Source organism: Rhopalosiphum padi, chromosome 1 (assembly GCF_020882245.1).
Source record: "Rhopalosiphum padi isolate XX-2018 chromosome 1, ASM2088224v1, whole genome shotgun sequence".
Lineage (NCBI taxonomy): Eukaryota > Metazoa > Arthropoda > Insecta > Hemiptera > Aphididae > Rhopalosiphum > Rhopalosiphum padi.
The window spans coordinates 54,836,173-54,856,700 of record NC_083597.1 but is presented as its reverse complement, the minus strand read 5'-3'; the positions used below and the strand labels follow the sequence as shown (position 1 = coordinate 54,856,700).

The following is a 20,528-nucleotide window of genomic DNA, read 5'->3' as shown; positions in this document are numbered from 1 at the left end:
AAACGCGTATGTACCCATTGGCCATTATATAATATAAATACCTTGTCCTTGGAAATAGAGGTCTTCGGGTCGGCCGTCGAAATACTGGAATCGGAGCAACCGCCATTCTCACATTTTTTCTTTTCGATGGCGTCATCGTCGTTTATTTTTATTGATTTTGATTTCTTCTCGTTGGTCCATTTCAGCCCATCGAACGCGTTTTTATCTGCATAGCACAAAAATCAAAAATATTAGGTAATCATTAACGTGTATAGACACGGCGACAGTTTAGAATTTTATTAATTTTCTCGATTCGTCTCGCGCACTCACCAGATGTGTTGTTGTTCAAAAACGTGTCCAAAAGCCTCGGGTGTACTGTCATACAAAATTGATGCGTGTCTCGACACAGTGCCAACAGCCTCTTGCTCTTTTCGTCCGAATTTGTGTAGTACACCAGCCGATCAGCGTTCGACGGTCTTAGTTCGAATTTTTTACGCTACAACGTCAATACCATTTCGTTAAAAACCAATTATGATTTGCACATATAATTATATAATTATATGCTATTATATAGTATATCGTTATTATTGACTATTTTCTACATAGTATACGTAATAATGGCTAAAAACCATATTTATGTAGCTTATTATTGTTATTTATTATTATACTCACGTCAAAACACAGCTTGACGATGTTGTTCCACAAGAACAAACAACTGAGCGCTTGCGATAAGCTTTCCTGTTTATAAACATTTATTGGATCAATTATTATTAAAATACATATCACAATATAGGTCGTTGGTGGAAATTGGGAATTATCCCTAGTCAAAAATAAGTTTTTCTAGTTCAGTTAGAAATAATTTGAGTACTTTAGATTTACGAATTTTGTCTATAGAAAATGGTAATAAATATTTATAGTTGAATTATAATAAAAATAATATGATTATATTGACTATTTAAATAAATATTTTAACGGGAAAAAATTGCCTATTTTCCACGAATAATCAATGTGAACCACAACCACTAACTAATGTACTCTAAAAATAAATTGAAATACATATGAAACCTTATCACTACTAATCATCATAAAGGTTGCGAACTACTTATCGGAAAGTTTGAACTTTTAAATATTTTGGTTATTCAATTTAGGAATTATTAATAGGAACCTAAACATAAGCGTGTAAGTGTTAAAATCAATTAATATTTTATGAATTTTTAATTACAGAATATTTTTCAAATTTTTGTGATTAATATGAATATCTATTCACAAAAAAAACTTAAAATTTTCGAAATATTAAATTTTTATAATTTATTATGAAATTAACCGTATTGGTGAATAGTAGAAACGACATAACTATGAATTTGAATAATTTTTCTACAGACCCGATATCACAAAAAAGATTAAAAATAGAAAACTAATGTGGCAAGGTCATACGAGGTGAAATATAGGTTTAATAGATGAAACAATAATTATAGAGGAGAACCCTGTCGATAAGATGCTATTGAGAAGACCACCACCACGGCGGGAACACTATGTGAAAGCGGACGTAGGAAATGGGACGGATTTAACCAGATTTTACCATGGATGGTAACAACAGAAGACCAAATACATTTTATTTTCAACATATTTAGGTATTTTAAGTTCATAGCTCCCCAATAATTTTACTTAATTTCTGCCTATATAATGGGTAATAGGTATTATTGCATTAATAAAATAAGCAATGTATTGGTAAATATCATGAATGTTAGATTTTTAAATGAAACTCACGTGGAACAACTGTACGCCGTTGGTACAAATAGCCAGCCACACGCTATTGCATATGGACAGCGCGCTTCCCTGTGTTTGTTTCGGCTGCGACTTGTTCAACCGCAACCGGTACAGATGAGACTTGTGCACCGGTCCGGCCTCCTGGACGAACATTGTCTGCGCGCAAGTCTTGGACATTCCTTTATGGCCCTTGTGCAAAGTGCACAACGTCTGTTTTACCTTGTGCTCGTTAATTTTGTATACCTGAAACAAAGAAGTGTACACGATATAATATTAGTATACATTCAATGATGAGTGATGAATCAAACATCGTTTAGACGAGATGATTACAGTATTATAGATCTCGAAATCTTACCCAAAAGTACCTTTGCGGATTACATTAACCATAATAGATATTTTTAATAATTATCATAAGGCTTGGGAGAATTCTATACATATGTATCTCAATGTTTTTATTAATTATTTTTGAAAATAATTCTCAAGATAAACTATAAATATACATAGCGATTCGTCGTACATATTTACCTCCATTTTTTCCTTTAGTAATAAATTTAATCAAATTCTAACTTGAAAATTCTTAAGTATACTTCTTGATAGACTAATATTAATAACTATAATAATTTCAAATCATCATAGCTCTCATACGTTTCAAACCTATATTACCGTGTATCTGCGTTACACTTACGTATTGCCCACCTTTAGTACACAAAGTTAAATAACTTGAAAACTTCTTGTTAAAATTAAGTTAAAAATATTAATTTATAATTTATTTAAGTCAAATCATGATAGAATTTTGTATGTTTATTGAAAACGTACTAAGTTTATACAATTATATAAATAAAAAATTAATTACCTAACCATTAAAAAAAAATGTTCTCAAAGGGTTAGTAAAATAGGGGCACAAAATGTCCCATATTCTAGCTCAACGATTCAATGGAGAAAATTATAATACACTGTAGCAGTGTAGCAGTACCTATATAATATATAGGCAATGCGGTGAGTTACGCGAGTGATACATATTTTTACTAGTCAATACCTTCGACGGGAGGTACTGTTCGAGCAGCTCGGACGATATGTCCGTGTCGGCCGTGTGATCGCCGAGGTCTGCCTGTAGGCCAAGTGCCACCAGCGGCAGTACGTTCTGGTCGCCGTCTTCCGTGGTGCCGCCCCTGTCCGCAATATTTTTGCGCAGCTGAAGATAATAATGTTGCCGGGTGATGTCATCTCTGCAAAGCAGACGTATCTAATTTAATATATATTATATGACAACAATTCGATAAATTTACGCATTCACATATATTAATTAAATCTATGCCTTTCTCTTATTTAAAAAATAATCACGATCTATACATTTTTATGTACAATAAGTAATTTTGGTAATAACGCATTTATATAAGCAGAATACTAGATGGGTAAGCACCCAGTGCCCAAAAAACAGGTAAATTGGGCAAGACTAGAGAAGTAATTTATTCTCTGTAAGCCAGCAGAATATTTTTACCTGTCTGTTAAGATTTTGGGTAATAGTGTGAGAGGAAAGAAATATTTAATTAGTGAATCTTAGCGATTTTGAACTCTTTGATGAAGTGACTTGGGTCACGTGGATTTAGATATTTAATGTTTGAATTTTGAGATTATATGGAGATTATTATTAATCATATAATTATATTGCAATTCACGGACACCGCGTTTAGGTGCATTATTATTATAATGTATAGTAGTGTAGTGTTTAGCGAAGACGAGATGAATGAGAGGTATAAGATGGGTATTATCACATGGTATGTATGGACGATCGTATGTCCGTACTGTATCACAGCTATATATAATGTTCAACTACTCAAACGCACTTCAATATTAATACCGAAAGCAGTGGAAATAGAATAAGTGCGCAGTTCAACCTCATCCGGCGCATAATGTAGCACCGATATCTATAATTGCCGAGATCCGAAAAAAGCCACGGGACCCTGCCGAATGGCCGCGATTATCGTTTGATTAGGTCAGAAATTAAATAGTATGCGCGATCTCCATTTCACGAAATGTAGCGTTGCCATCACACTTTCTATTGATGGCCCACGTGGCATGTGGTACATGTGTTTATATAGTAATTAGGTATACCTATATTTACGCGTGTATCTATGTTTAGATTTTGTTTTTAATCCGACATTAACTCGTTCGTTAAAATCACGCCCGACGACACATGGATATTATATTATTCATAGGTAGCTAAATATCGTCTACAATGTCTACATAGTTAACGTGGTATAAGGATTAATTCCACGCTTCTATAATAACCTATATATAATATACGCATTACACATTATATGAAAATATTCGAACGATTTAAAAGCCTTTAGCCTGTATTTCATAATTATACGCACTACTGTTTATCGAAAATATTATTAATTTTGTTTCTCGAGCAATAGCAGTGAACCGTGAACGCATTTGTTCGAATTTTCATCATTGTCTTATACGCGAGATTCTCTTCTCCGCACCCATCGCCGTCGTACCGAATTGACGTCGGGAAAAAATTCTACGCGCAGTGACAGCTAATAAGTCGTAAATATTTTTATAATTATTTTAATGCATAATTTACTGTCGATCACATGGTATTTATTTATGTATATACTACGGATACACGAATAATGTATATGTATATATATATATATATATAGGTACACATACGATATACGTATACAAATATAAAATGTATATAAGCGCTCGCATAACTATAACTATATGTACATAAATTCCACGAATGCATTAAACTGTACGCACGCAAACGCTTCGTGCTACCAGTCGAATAATATGACTTTTAAATAACTTAATGACTCGTTTAATATTTATTCAAACATTTTTGTCCGGCGAGTTGAATAAGTATTAATGTATAATGTAATAAAATATGTGCACACACAAACATATCATATATTCTCGGCGGCTATTTAAAAAAAAAAAAATACGAATTAAAATTATATATAATATATCTATCGCTCTATATAATATATATGTGAGTGTATATATGTGCGTATACGTTGTAATTACCGCAGAGATTTAGTAGTGTCGACGTAGAACTTGACGCGTAAATGCAACTGGAGTAGAGGTTGGCCGTTTTGATCGAGACCCTAAGGCGTGATAAAACAAAAAAAAAAACAAAATTAAAATACCGATGTTGACTTGTAATCAAATACACGAGTGTACGTTATAAATATAATATGTAAATAATAAACGAGGAAGACAAAGAAGGGATTAAACCCGTTTTCATTTGGCATTATGTAATACTTTCTTGCAATCTTGCACAGGTATACTTATGTCTTTAGCTGGAAGGAACACAATAATCTAACGTGACCTTGGACTGAGACGAAAATCTACAGATATTACGATAAACTATATATATAAATATATATATATATATATATATATATATATATATATATATATATATATGTATTGTATATGTATATGCGTATTTGTTGTTGTACGTATCAAAACAACATATCATTTTGACAACTTAAAAACCAATTATTGTGTATGCGCGCATATATATATATATATATATATTCGTCTGGAATAAATTGAGACAGTTACATAATAAATTTCCCTTCTCGCACGGGTTGCACTCATAATTATACATACGTATACTAACCGACATGCCGCGGCAGCCTGAACGGAACAACAAATTAATATTTAAAAAATAAAATTCCACTTTTAAGTATTCTCTCTCAGTCCACCTCACTTGTAAGAGTAACAACGATGTTAACCAACTACGAATCCGTGTTATAGAATAACAAAATTATAAATAATTATTAACATTGCACAACTATAAATATGTTTGGTATATTATAGCGATCTCAAATTAAATTGTTTTTAATTAATTTCAATCGTATCGCAAGACGTCGGTTAACACGGGGGTCTACAGTTTTCTTCGTAAACTCTAGAGCGCAAGGTAAAGTAGCAATGAATAAATTAGTTTTTAATAACTTTTTATTAAAAAAAAAAAAAAAAATACTTACAAATGTCGAAGAGGATTTCCAACTTTTTGGCGAATACTTAGACAGTTTACTTTCGGGGTCAGTGAAAAAATATTCTTCGTCTAAAACATAAAAACCAAAAAACATCATAATCATTCAACTGCAATGGTAATGTAACTATGCGCTTGAATTGTCTACACGATGCGCCTTAACATATTGTATTATTTTAGCTTATATTAAATATATATAAATAGACGATCTACATTACTATACTATATTATCTATTATTATTATCGTTATAACATAATATTTGTTGAAAACTTATATCCGTTGGTCACGTTTATAGTTCTGTACAAAAAACACGTCATATAAACTTTAATTGAATTTTTTTTAAATAAACCGGTAAGTAGGTATTGGGTATTAAAATATAAGATCGGATTTATTTTCAAGTATAATAATTAAAACGATAAATAACATTATTATGCATAAGATATTTGTATATAAATTAATTCAAACACTTATATACAATCGAAATACACATGTATTATAATATACACACAGGTAAATTACAGACTACCGTATACTGGCATCCATAACGGATTTGTACATATGTATAGTATAAACGGTATTTGTGAAATAATAAAATTAATTGAAAATATTATCGCAACTGTAGAGTAATTAAATAATTATGTTCTATGGGCATAGAGGTAAAAAAAAATGTATTTTATTTTATTTTAATATCAATCATCTATTCGATTATAAAAATATCGAAATCAAATTATACAATAATAATACATGCGATAAATCGTGTTACATTCATCTTATTAAAAACGCATTTAAATTAGTAATTACCATTACTATACTTTTCAGTTTTGTATTATTATTTATTTAAATGGTAAGTATGCTTACAAAATTGTTTGAATAGCGTATTATACACATTTATATATATACATCATTCATACTGGTATAGTAAAATGTGATCGTGTTTACCGTGTGTAATGTGGTCGCAGGTTGTAAGTTATATATATATATATCATTAAACACTGGTCGTAGAAACAGAAAATTTATAATATTAAATAGACTACTATATTATAGTTTATATACTATATAGTATACATTGTATTAAGTAGTATATAAATGTTAAGTACAATTATGCAAACATTAATTACATTGCAATATAATTATATTATATCTTCCCACAGGTAGTAGGTACCAATGCACCATTAAACTATCGACATAATATCTATGTATAGTGTATAATATTAGACTTACCTAGAATAAATGCCAGTGCGAACAATTCGACGTCCTGCATTCCTTGAGCAATCATGTAAGTCGTCAGCTGTGAGAAGACTTCTTTCACCCGAGATTTACCCTAATAACATCATAAATATACTAAACGTTCACATACTTACATATAAAGTTTATGTTATAGTACTAGAAACGAATATTGTATAATCCAAAAAAAAAAAAAAAAAATGATTTATCTTATACTCTGTGTTTATACGAGGTGAACCATTTAACGTAGGTATATAAAACACTCATATAGTTAAAAATTTCAAGAAATACTAATGTTTACGAAAATATATTTATGTAATTTTTAGTCGTCATATTTTCTGCTATTTTAAAGTTTTATTTTGAACTAATAAAATCCAATTTCGGACAAGTTGTTTATTGTAGTTATACGTATTCTATGTTTATATAAGCGGAGGAATGAACCGACTTTTTATGGGTTTTCCTTGTTATTATACCATTCCACTTAGCTCATTTAAACTTTTAACATATCTCATAAACTACTAGTCCAAAATTCGTTTTTTATACATTAAAGTAATCCAAAAATTATTCTACTTTAGAACAAGGATTTCAAAATGCATCTTGTCATTGAAAAAGGCAAAAACTTGAAAATATTTTCAAAAACGATAATAGTTTTTGAAATAATGTGCCTTACGTTAAATGTATCACCCGGTATAAATTTCTTTCTCTCTCACTCACACTCTCTCATGCATATACACGCACTAACACTTTTTTATTATACACACGAAGATAAAATCGATTTGTTGAAATATGTTTTGAGCAATCCAAACGTCGGCCACGACCAAATATAATATTTTTATACATTAGTATTTATATTATGTAGGTCGGTCGTATATTACAAAAAAAATATTTTTGTTTTTTTATTGTTTTATATTCACGCACTCTGACAATATAATATTATTTATTCTATCGTGGATGTACCCGAATTCCATGCCGGTTTCCAGTGATCCAGTTATAACACGTCTACCACAAAAACGCATATTGTTATATATTTTAGTGTTATACGCATGTATAGGTATAAATAATATTATATTTTACGGTATGTACCTACTATGGCGGCCTCATAAATCGTGTGAGACATATATAATATATTTATATAGGTACCATCATCACAGTCGAAATTCGCGGACTTAATAATATTTGGCCAGTAAACAATGTATAGAAAAATACAAATATTTTCTCCTCTCTCTCTCATACTCTCTCTCACTCAATATCACTCCCTACACCGTTGTCTCTCTTTCTCTCTCGTATTTAATCTTTTTTTCTTATTTTTCTTCTTCTTCTTCTTCTCCACCGCCGTCGTAGTCGTCATTTTACACTCACCTCGACAATGAAATACAATAATTGGCCAGTGAGCAGGTGGACGGCAGCGAACCGGTTTTGTTGGCTGGCAGGCGTTGAAACAGACAGTAGAGGGCCGCTCACTGTGCTGGCGCTCCGCATGCTAGCTCGCCCGACGCCTACATTTCGCGCGCCCACATAATATCTGCAACTGATTAACATGCATACATTATTACACGAGCGTAATCGACACGCCGCCGACTCCGGTACTGTCGGTATGGCGGGCAAGAAAAATGCATGAGTTTTCGTTGTACTTTGAACAATATAGAAACATATCAACAGTTATTGCTTATTATATAGATAGTTAAACAAAAATAATAAACTACATAATATCTCTTGTACAAAGGTCCGTATGACATCATCATAACTACGACATTCGCGTAGCGTATATTCAAGTACTTACATTAGTTACATTATATAGCGTAATAAAATGATAATATTAATATGTGGATACTGTGCCTATATAAAAAACCTAGCTAAGTACGTTACCCGACTTCGGTCGTGTTAAAATTAATCCATCTCTATCGATTTCCATCTTTTTTCAGTTAAAATACATAATATTATACAAATATAAATACAATGATTAATTCTATGATTTTCTACTTCTTAATTCTTATACGTCATATACCCACCTAAACACAAAAAAAAAAAATTGGAAAAATATTCATTATCTAATGATTAAATGCTTACGGTAAACCAATTGATGCTCGTCCTTATGTGTTTATATCAAAAATATGTCGATAATCAAGAAAAAAATCATAAAAGTAATCATTGTAATTGCGTTCAAAGTATTTGATTTTAAGATTTATTATTTATTTTTTTAATTATATACTTGTAATATAATCTGTAATCAATTAAATGCAGCCAGTTAAATAAACAAAAAGTATTCGATTTTTATGATCCAAAACTTAGTTATTCCTATATGTAAGCCACCCCATAGCAATCTATAGGGGTTGAAAAGAAGCTAATGACACCTCCCCCCTCCGATTTTCCAAGAATCTATTATATAATCAATAATATATTATAACTTTGATTGAAAACGGTCCAGTAGTTTTTAAGTGTAAGAGGACAAACAGAGAAACATTAATGTACATATATATAATATATATTATAGATTATAATAATATGCGCAATGTACAAATATTTGGACGCTTACGTACATTACTCCGTAACTCCGTTTGTGATTGCAGATAACCTACACCAACCTGCACATGTACGAAAATAAAATTAATCGTTTTATCGTTATTTAGTGTTATTATACTTTTACACAATATACAACATAATATATCATGCAATATGTGTGTGTGTGTGTGTGTGTGTAAGCGTCAAACGATGATATGAGCAGTTAACTATATAATATTATTATAATATTCGCACATATTATTGTGTACAATATATAATACGAATGTTATGATAGATATAGGTATATCGTATATTATATATTTGTACACATATTACACAACGACACGATGTACGAAACGCGGCGGACAAACATTATTGCCACGGCAGCGCGTTTTTATTTCCATGCGCACTGCCGCTTCCATCAAATAAAACGTAGGTATTTATACGCATTCGGTACTCGGTGGTATGTGCACGACGTGTATACTGTATATGAGGTACCTACAATATTATATTATGTACTACAAATACACGGGGTCCCGGGACGAAAATATGTCGGAACCGAATGTTTTCCGACATGATGAATTCTAGTTTATTAATTATATAGTTTACTCGATGTATGTGTGTGTGTGTGTGTGTGTGTGTAATAGAATAAATTACACACAGTGTATATAGTTTTCGTCGGTTCAAGGTCGGGAGATGTACCTATATCTTGGCAGGAAAACGAGACCAAACCCCCGAACGCGCGCGCTCTCGGCAGCGCTGCACGGCAGTCTTGTCGAACGCGCCCGCTAATACACGATACACCTATATAATAATAATAATACCGTGTACATAATATATAATATTTTTATAATGAACGCATCGGACCCCAAACAACGACAGCGTCTCCGCCATACCCACATAATATTATGATGATATACTCGCTGTATAGTACGCGTACGCATACACAATAATATTATAATCTAATGCATATGATATACGCGCACCAGCCACCGGGCATACCCGCAGCGCACGAGCCGTGTTCGCTGGAAACGGACGAAATCCAAAAAAATAAATAAAATTACGAATTCCCTCGAAAGTACAAACCGTTGTTTACCCGCCCGTTGTGTGTACGTACCTATATAATATGTAATACGATGTGTATACGACGTGCATCATAATAATATATATACCTAACCCGTCCGTTTCTCTCGCACATTATTATATATCTACACCCGCGTGTGTAATGAAACTGGTCGTCAACAAATCTCCGAAAAAATTTCATTACACACGGCGACGGCCGTATTATAATAATACTCGGCGTCCAGTAATAATAATATTATAATATATACGCAGCACTGCGACCAACTACCATATAATTATAACGACTTTACATTATATTATATATTATATAGCTACACTACAAACATCACAAATATACATACCTATATAATAGCCTATAGGTACCTACAATGTTATTATTTTATTAATTTATTACAGGTTTTTTTTTTTATTTTATTTTATTTTTTAACTCGTTGCGGAATCTTTAAGTTAATGGCCGCCTGAATATTTGGTGATTTACGTGTGGCACGACAGCGATCTTGCGCTAATCGCAGAGATATTAACACGAATTCGAGCCACGCTAAACGATGCTAATATTCTTGGATGAATGACCGCTTGGAATTTTGAACATATATACATACCTACCGTGCTTTTTCTCCATACGGCGAATCGTCGTCGTCCGCGCTGCGGTGCAGTATATAATAATATTATGTTAATTACATTATTTATACGTACTACATTTTATTCCCCGCAATAATATACTGCACAGCTCGTAGCTTACATGCAGACTACAGTATAGGAGGTACTCATCTATACCCAACACTGTTTTTTTAAATTCCTAACTGACTTTTATTACATATATTATAATATATACGTACCTAAATTGTTTTTTAAATACGTAACATTATTAATGAATAACGTACGTTTCGATCGCGTTAAAAAAGACAATTAATTTGATTTTAGCAATATTATATACAGTTCATTATAATAAAACACATGCATCACTAGAAACAGCATATACAAAACATAATATTTATCTGCGATATGTACAAAAAAAATATCTTTATCTTTTTATTTACATTACTGCAGGTTTTTACAACGCTGCCACGGTGGGATACATTTTGGAATGCATCAGATGGTAGGTACAGTGATTTGCCTGCAATGCGAAATCAGAACTATGCCCAAGACCACCACCGTACGCATAGTAAGCAATAATTACCAATTTTTTTTTCTCATAAAAACAGTATGTTATGTGTCACGCATCAATGTATATATAAACGTGCAATTAAAAATTTCAAAAAAAATTGAAATTTTACGTAAGATTATTACGATTATATATAATATATATATAGTACGTGAATGACTGTTTTTCCATAAAATATTTTAATATAATAATTATATATCCCATAATAAACGATTAAATAAAAACGAAAGTAAACCCGTATAATATGATATATATATATATAATAATAATTAATAACTAATAAAAAATACTAAAAACTAATATGACTGGCTAATTTACACGACTACATTATGTTGATGTTATTATGTGATCGACCACTATTATACGTAGTATAACTGCTACTACAGCTACTGTGAGCTACAGCAATGATGCCGACCAATTATGTAGTATATCTATCGAAATGCGCGCTCCGTAATAGCCGTTATTAAAATACCATAAAAATTGTTACATTTTTTCCTACTCGAACCAAAATCGTTTTTATTTCTTATTTTTATCTATCTCCGAGTATGCGTGATGTATAATACACATTATGACAATGAAAAAAAAATCACAGCTAGACAACATCGCCGAGTTGTCGCCACAGTGACGACGTCTTTATGTCCGTACAATGGTCCACGTGTGTATATATAGAGATTATATTATAGGTACACACACATAATATTATTATACTTGGTTTATAGTGCGTATAATATAGTGTTAAAATACGCACTAGCTGTCGTATCCGGTCAAGGAACGTGGTTATTATTATTTTCGGCTAATTATTGTTATTAATGTGACGACCGACCGCCGCGGACGAAGGGTCGGGACGACGGGAGACCTATATATTATATTATATTATAATGCGTGCGTATAATATATTGCTGCGAGATCTTTGTTCGTTTTCTTGTGGAATGTATCATGTATATGATATATAGGTGTTTACTGTATATATAATATGATTTACGTATATGATGATACTACTAGTGTAATAACACAATGTTAGGCCGCTGAACACTCGAGATCGTTGAGCTTAACCGGTCGAGTCGTACTTGGTACTATATAATACACTAGGTCTGGGTGATTCTTTTGACTGCAGTGAACACTCATTATATCGTGAAGTATTAAAGTTTTTGAAGTATGCTTAATACATGATTTGTAGTCATTAAGAAAAAATATTTTTTTTTAATCATATCTTTTACTAATTCTAATAATTATCAATGTTATGATGCATTGTTAAGGTTCTTTACTCTTTCGAACGAAAATATATATTTATAAATTCATATACCATGATATAATTTTTTGTAGACAATTTCTGTACATAAAAATCAAATTTCAAGCGAGTATTGTTTATTTAGGTAGTTAAAAGTTTTTTAAGTTTACATGAACTGCGTGTATCTTATTGTATAATATATAGCAAACGATATTTTTCGTGGTACCCCTGGTCCACTCCATCGCTTCATCCACACTATACGGTATACTGTATGGTATAATTATACACGTCACACACCCTGCACACACGAATGCGATGACGTAGTATATAATATATTATATACAAGTGATTTTTAGAGTACGATAATACTTCATTTTAGGATATTATAATTTATAATATAATATATAAATGTATAAATGTGTGTGTGTGTGTGTGTGTGTGTGTGTGTGTGCATTACTTCGATTTTAAATAACTAACCCTCACCCGCTCCCGCCTATAAAAACAATTTGACTAGGGGCGCGTCGACTGTCCCGTATACATATATGTAAAACGATCGCCTCTGGAATGACCGCGTATGTGCCCCAAAGGATCCACTCGAAAGAGGTATTACACTGCAGGTATGTGTGTATATATGTATATATACGCACGCCATTGTTACGATATATTATATTATCGTATGTTTATCGGGTGTATATATACGACAAACGTGATAATATAATATGTATATATATACATATATTATCGATAATGTCTCTACGACTCTACATAATATAACCTATAGGTTATAGCCGGTGAGCACTGTGCATATATACGTATATATATATACACGCACAGATACCTCAATATTATGTATTTATGTACCACCGCGGTCCGAGGAATTCCGTTATTCTAGAACTAATTTTTTTTATCCGCGGCAACCGGTGATGATGCAACGATCGTATTATTATTATTATTATTATATGTACACACGCTTATATATACACGTCAAAAGGCGACCGGATAGGTTTATATGTATACGTTATAATATTATATGTACGCATACACACACACACACACACACACACACACACACTGTAACCGCTGACCGACAACAATAAATTATTATTAAGTATTCCGGGCATGTCATCTTTACACGCGAATCCGTAGTACCTATATACATATATTGATATATGTATATATATATATATATATAAAATACCGCGACTATAATAATAATATAATACGATCGCTGGCGACCTTAAGCGCGTTTCGTGGCCGTCCGCGGTGCAGCGATAGATACACTACCGATGGATCATGGATGTAAGTATATACGCTCAGCCGATCGAGTATAGTAGAAAAAAAAAATAATGATCGTCTCGTCGTCGATATCGGGTTTATCAATAATAACCCATTGTCACGTTTTGTTTTGTTTCGTATTTTGTATTTTTTTTTTTTTTGTATTATTTTTATTGTGTCCAGGAAGTGTCTGAATACTAATCACGTGGAATTAACTATATACATACTTTAGGAGAAAGTAAAACACCGGCATTTCACAAATTCCATCGTTTAACCGACACACACATACACAATCTCGATTATAAATATTATAATATCATATATTTTATATAGGTATACAATATATTTGCGACCATGATCGGATATAATAATAACATATCATTATAGTATTCTAGTATTCATAATAATACAACATAAGTAAATATACAAACGATGATTTTTTTTTAAAAAAGCTTTTAGTCATACATTTTTTTAATAATATAATTAATATGATTGGTATAATTTTAAAAATTATTACTTTACTATATACACTATTATTGTAAGAATTTAAGATAATAAAATAAATCATTTTTACTATTTTCGGTAACTTTTTTTAACTTGGACATGAGACGGGCTTAGCATGTGTAGACTGTATATACAAAAACAACCCCAGTAAGACACACTACACTGTGTATTTTAAACTTTTAAACGCGAATAATAAAGACTATTACAGAAATGTTTAATGCCTATAAGATCTGTATAACACATATGATAAATTACTCTGGCTCTTGTAAATGATGATGTATATAAATAGGCAATATTACGCGGGCGTCTAGGGGGTTGGCGAGATGATACATATGCTCCTACCCGAACTTCATGTATAATTTGGAAAATTTTAACCTTTATTATTGTTAAAATAAATATTTCATCAATATTTGACATTTTTAATTATTTTTTAATGTTAATTGTTGCATTGATTTTGTAGTTTACTAAGAATCGACATTTTTTTTTAATGCACTCTTTTTGATTTGATTTTATTATGATGCCCTTCGCTGATAAATTTCCCGCAAGCATCCATTGACTACACAAGCATAGCCGTTACTTTCATACAGATCCCTCTTAATAGGAATAACGTAATTTGATGCGAGAGACTTAACCGCATTGCGTTGTGGTACGCATTTAATTTGAATAAACATAATATATAAGACACATTATACACGTTGTATTTAATATTATTAATTATTATTATGTTCAGATCTTCGCGTTTTCCGATTATTCTTATAATGTATCGAGTTACTCGATTGATTTTTGGTATAAATGCATTTGATTTGCTTTAGACTTGCAGTAGCTATATTTCTATAATATATATTACGCGAATGATAATAATATATTTATTAACCGTTTTGCCGAAAAAAAACTCGTTGTACTCTTACACTGGTGCACGGCATTACTCGTGCATGCATGAACGGGTTATCGATTCGGTAGTTCTACGAAAAACACGTGAGGAAATTATCATAAATATTTACATTTTACATTGTAATCTATAAGGAAATACTAGCGCGCCAAGCCGAACGCAATCCTCTGTTAAGTTTCGTTATCGTTAAAAGGAAACCGTTCCCACTTTCCCAGCACAGTATTATTGATATAGGTGGGTAGGTATATTATAGTTGCTGTTGCATTAATTGCAAAAACTCGAAAGCGCGTGGTGAGTCCCAAAACACGTCACCGATGCCACGCAATCGAACCTTAATATATTTTATTGTAAATTTCAACAGCTGAACGAATGACGTTGTTGTGCTTGTGTTTATACAACAAATGTAAATATGTGAATTCTATACGCAGGTTTCAAATTCTTAATCAGTAATAAGAATAAATTCTCACGCTCTCAAATGTAAATATTTTTGCTTGGTATTGGTGTATAAAAACCGTTTGGGTGACAATATAATAATATTATTAGTGTCGTTTTCCAAACGAGTACAAAATACAAACTTAGACAGTATACATAACAAGCTTATACGAATAGTTAATATACCTAATTGAATATGTTCTTAAAGTATCCAATTAATTTATAGAGACATAGAGTCTCTACCGACTCTACCGTTAACTCGAAAATGAAAAATAATTTTTCGACTTTTTAATACAAAATCTTATACGACTTCGGATCGCTACTATTCATTAACAGTTACTCGTCGTGTGTATTGTATGGAAATAGTAACATTTTTATTGTACGATTTAACTCGTTTCCAATTTATTCGAAATGCATCACTTATTACAAAATGCCTAGTATATTTTCCTATCCGATATACAGATTAGGTTATTATTTGTTAATACATCATATACTATAGTACTATTACTACTATTTATCAGTTTAAATTTGAATAGTTTAAAAGTAATATAATTGCATTAATATAATATAAATATATACACATAATCTATATTATTTGGACCATTTGGTGTGTTGAGAAGTACATTTTTCGATATTGTACATACGTATCGTATTTTTTACGTCACCGAAATCCGCGGAAAAGCAATTATTAAAATCAAAAATATACATTAGCAATTAGCCTTCAATATCAGCTTATATAATGTATAATATTATAATGATTCTCCGTTAAGTGTTATGCGATCATTGCGCCTAATGGCTACGCGTAAGGCAAAATGCTCAAACATACCTATATATATATAAATATATATATACCTTCACATATCACATATAATGTATAATATTATAATGTGTATGGACTACACCATTTATTTATATTATACTTAATAAACACGCGCATGGATCTTCCACTTGACCAAGGCGCCATCGACTCGACGGATATTTCCAACTAATATTATTGATGTATATAACACATAATGTACCTATATCATTTACTTTCTAGTATATTCACATCGCACACGACATTCCGATCTGACACATTAAACCTATAACCACGGCCCGTGTAGTGTGTTCGAATCGATAGGACCGCGATTCGACACATCGAATCAATTAATTTACACGGAAGTTTCTTCCAAGTAAATATTGTGATATGATATATTTTGATCCTCGGGGGTTGTTATCAGTCAAAGGATTTGGATCGTAAATCAAATGCAGACTATAAACGTACATTGATTATATATAAGACGCGTTTGGTCCATCGGTGTTATAAACCATTTTTTTTACTAGTTAATTTCTTCAGTAACATTTGAAGTAAGGAAATAATAATATAAAATTTAGAAATTAGACCAATATTAGTGTTTTTTTTTTCTCAGTTATAGGTGAATATCTAATTATTTATTATTATATTAAAATGACAACACCTAATATAAATATACTTACAATAATTATTATAAATAATCAATAATACAATGTTTGAAAAATGTACTACTTAATATAATATTATAAGATTCGACGTTAATTGTGAAACTTGAGTTATTTTATTTTTAATTATTTGTATTAGATATTGTCGTTTTCGTAAAATCAAATTCTTTTAAAAATTAAATAACTAGAAATATAATTTTCTAAATTTACATTGACTAAAAAATGAACCAATACTAAAATGATTTAAATTGCTGAGGTATCAAACTTTGTATAGCTAGGCACCCTGCAGAGGCTAAAATATGTACTATATCTTGAGAATGCCTCACCCATACTTGTAGTCAATATCTAAATAGTGTACAATACAGCAAATTCGCGTTCAACAAAATCTATTTTAAATTATTGTTGCGGTTAATTTTAATATTAAAGTTATTATACCAGGTTATAACTTATAACTAGGGTATATTATGTGATTGTATATATATGATTTTAAAGCGAATTATGAGTATTTTAAAATGATATGATATATGTTACATGGCTATAATTCACCTTTAAATGAAAGTCTATACAATGCCCTAAGATATTCTTACTTTTAAGTTTGATGATAAGAAAATTGACTCAAATATTCAAGCTAAGGAGTAACAACATAAAATTAATTCGCTGAATATAAATTGTACCATGATGTACTAACACATTACACTTAGTAAAGCAGATACAACATATGCGGCGTCCTCTTAATATTTTTCAGTGACTAAACGTTCATTAACTCAATGTTATGATGGAGGACCGTTGGTTTACTCGCGAGTTCGTATTAGACGCGTTCAAGCGCGGATTTAGGGTATGGATGTTTGCATCATACAAGCTCGTTTTAATTTGCAAACCGGACGAAAAAAAAATATTTCTATAACGATGATATCGTTGTTCTATGACGTAGGTCGAATATCTCTTAGGAACCGTTCACACTTTTCGAATTTCTCCGACAAATTCGTTTACGGCTGCAATAATAAAATGCCTACAATAATACTTATACATTACATTAACTGCCGTAGACACAATACTATATACTTGCGCGATATTATAATAATTACATTATTGCTGTATGGTAACGGCCGCTGCAGTGTGCACATGAACCATATACCTATTTATCGAGTACACAACGAAAATATACAAATACACGAGTATAATATACATCGCGCGTACCGCTGTTGAATAAAAATTATTATTACCTATTCCTTCTTTCCAAGTATGCGCGCGCGTAATATACGCGTCTTCGGCCGACTCGAACGTACGCGTATATATTTCCCCCCCGTACCGGACCGAACCGGTTCTTCGCGGTTAAAATGTAATTCAACGCGTTGTTTTCGTATATTATTGTTGTTGTGTGTACGATCATTCTTCGATTTATCTACCCCGCGTGGAATGTCATTGTGTGTGTGTGTTTGATTAATTATTGGCACGACTTTTTGACTTTTGTCTTTTGATTTCATATTATTGTTATGCCTACGCACGCACCTAACCTAGTGCGTAGACGATGTATGTACGCGTACAATTATATTCGTCGTCGTATACGCGCGTGTAGAAAGACCGTGATTTTTGTGGTAAAAAAAAAAACACGTCTCCACGGTTCTCGCCCCTCGTCTCGCCGTCTGCCGGTAAAGTCCCGAAGAAAATACAAAAACCTCTTGTGTGTGTGTGTGTGTCGCGGATAGGGTGGGAGAGGGTTATATAGTTAGTAGCGCATACACTATCTTATATACGTATAGCAGCCACCGGTGGTATAATAATAATAATGATCGCCTCGGGAGAGGAGATGAGCGCGTTCGGAAAACAAAAAAAAAAAATTATTAATAATAAAATCAGAAGAAAAAAACGTATATATATATTATATTATATAGTTGTAGGTACCTTCCACTGCAGCGGGTATCCTATATATATATGTGTGTGTGTGTGCGTGTGCGTGTGCGTATTATTATTATATGTTTATATCAGATCGACGACGATTGCGTTGTTTGATCAGAATATGTATGTGTGTATAAACACACGGTGCGAGAGTGAGAGACTTAGTATGAGCGAGGAACGGGTGGGGCCGTCGCGGGGGAGAGGGGTTGGCGGTTGCGGTCGCGGGGGTGTAGAGGGGGGCGGGGTCACGAGCCGACGACATTCCTACGCCGCTTTGGAGGGAGCGATCCGGCCCTGGAATGCGGTCGACCTTTTTCCCGCCCGTCTACACACGCACACAGATACACACACACGCTTGTACTCACGCCGGATCCCCAGAGACCAGGTGCGTGACCAGGTGCCGACTATACAATACCTATACATGCACACGCGGACACGCGTAAATACACGCACTCAAACGCAAATATGTATGTGTGTGCACGGTAAACGCGATATATGATGTACGCGAAAGCTATGTGTGTGTGTGTGTGTGTGTGAGTATAATATAATCTTTATATGAAAAATTGTTTAAATCGCAGCGCAGAAAAAATTCGCCGCATCGCGTGTTGATGACGTAAACTGAAATCGATTCGGAGACGGCGGGTACAACCCGGTGGTATTATATACGCACAGGTGTATTTTAAGTGCACGACAGTGGATAATAACATTACAATATAATCCATTATACTCATAAGGTTATGTTATATTATATTATATAAAAAGGTTGATAAGTCCGCGGTCTGTCGAGTAAAGGTCGTCGTAGTATAGTACAGAGCTATTATACCTATATACAGATTGTCATCTATCCGCAGCACAATATTATAAATTTGATACCACCTACAGTCGTGTCTCACTGTCTGGCGTGTGTGTAAATCTGCAACATTTTGATAACTAATCTTCCAACGTTTGTAATAATATAATGTTCGTTTCTTATTATCTGCCCGAAGTAAATAAAAAAAAAACACCAATAACTACTTAATGGAAACACAATCCTCCAGCTCCCGAAACACGAAAAACGTTTTTATTTCAACTGAAAATTTTAGTACCATTTTACCCAGTTGTTTGGATACACTGGATTCC

General features: G+C 32.3%; 1 protein-coding gene across 1 annotated transcript in view; it reads right to left on the bottom strand.

The window, feature by feature from the left end:
- LOC132918654 (protein expanded) overlaps positions 1-20,528 on the bottom strand; it is a 30,222-nt gene that overhangs the window by 4,838 nt on the left and 4,856 nt on the right. Inside the window, exons 2-10 of the mRNA XM_060980045.1 lie at positions 8,343-8,511; positions 6,981-7,080; positions 5,751-5,830; positions 4,783-4,862; positions 2,783-2,972; positions 1,747-1,989; positions 652-717; positions 310-475; positions 42-205 (exon numbers count right to left, since the gene is read on the bottom strand). Coding sequence (XP_060836028.1) covers positions 42-205; positions 310-475; positions 652-717; positions 1,747-1,989; positions 2,783-2,972; positions 4,783-4,862; positions 5,751-5,830; positions 6,981-7,080; positions 8,343-8,462 — 1,209 coding nt within the window. The 5' untranslated portion in view covers positions 8,463-8,511. The remainder of the gene's footprint in view (positions 1-41; positions 206-309; positions 476-651; positions 718-1,746; positions 1,990-2,782; positions 2,973-4,782; positions 4,863-5,750; positions 5,831-6,980; positions 7,081-8,342; positions 8,512-20,528) is intronic.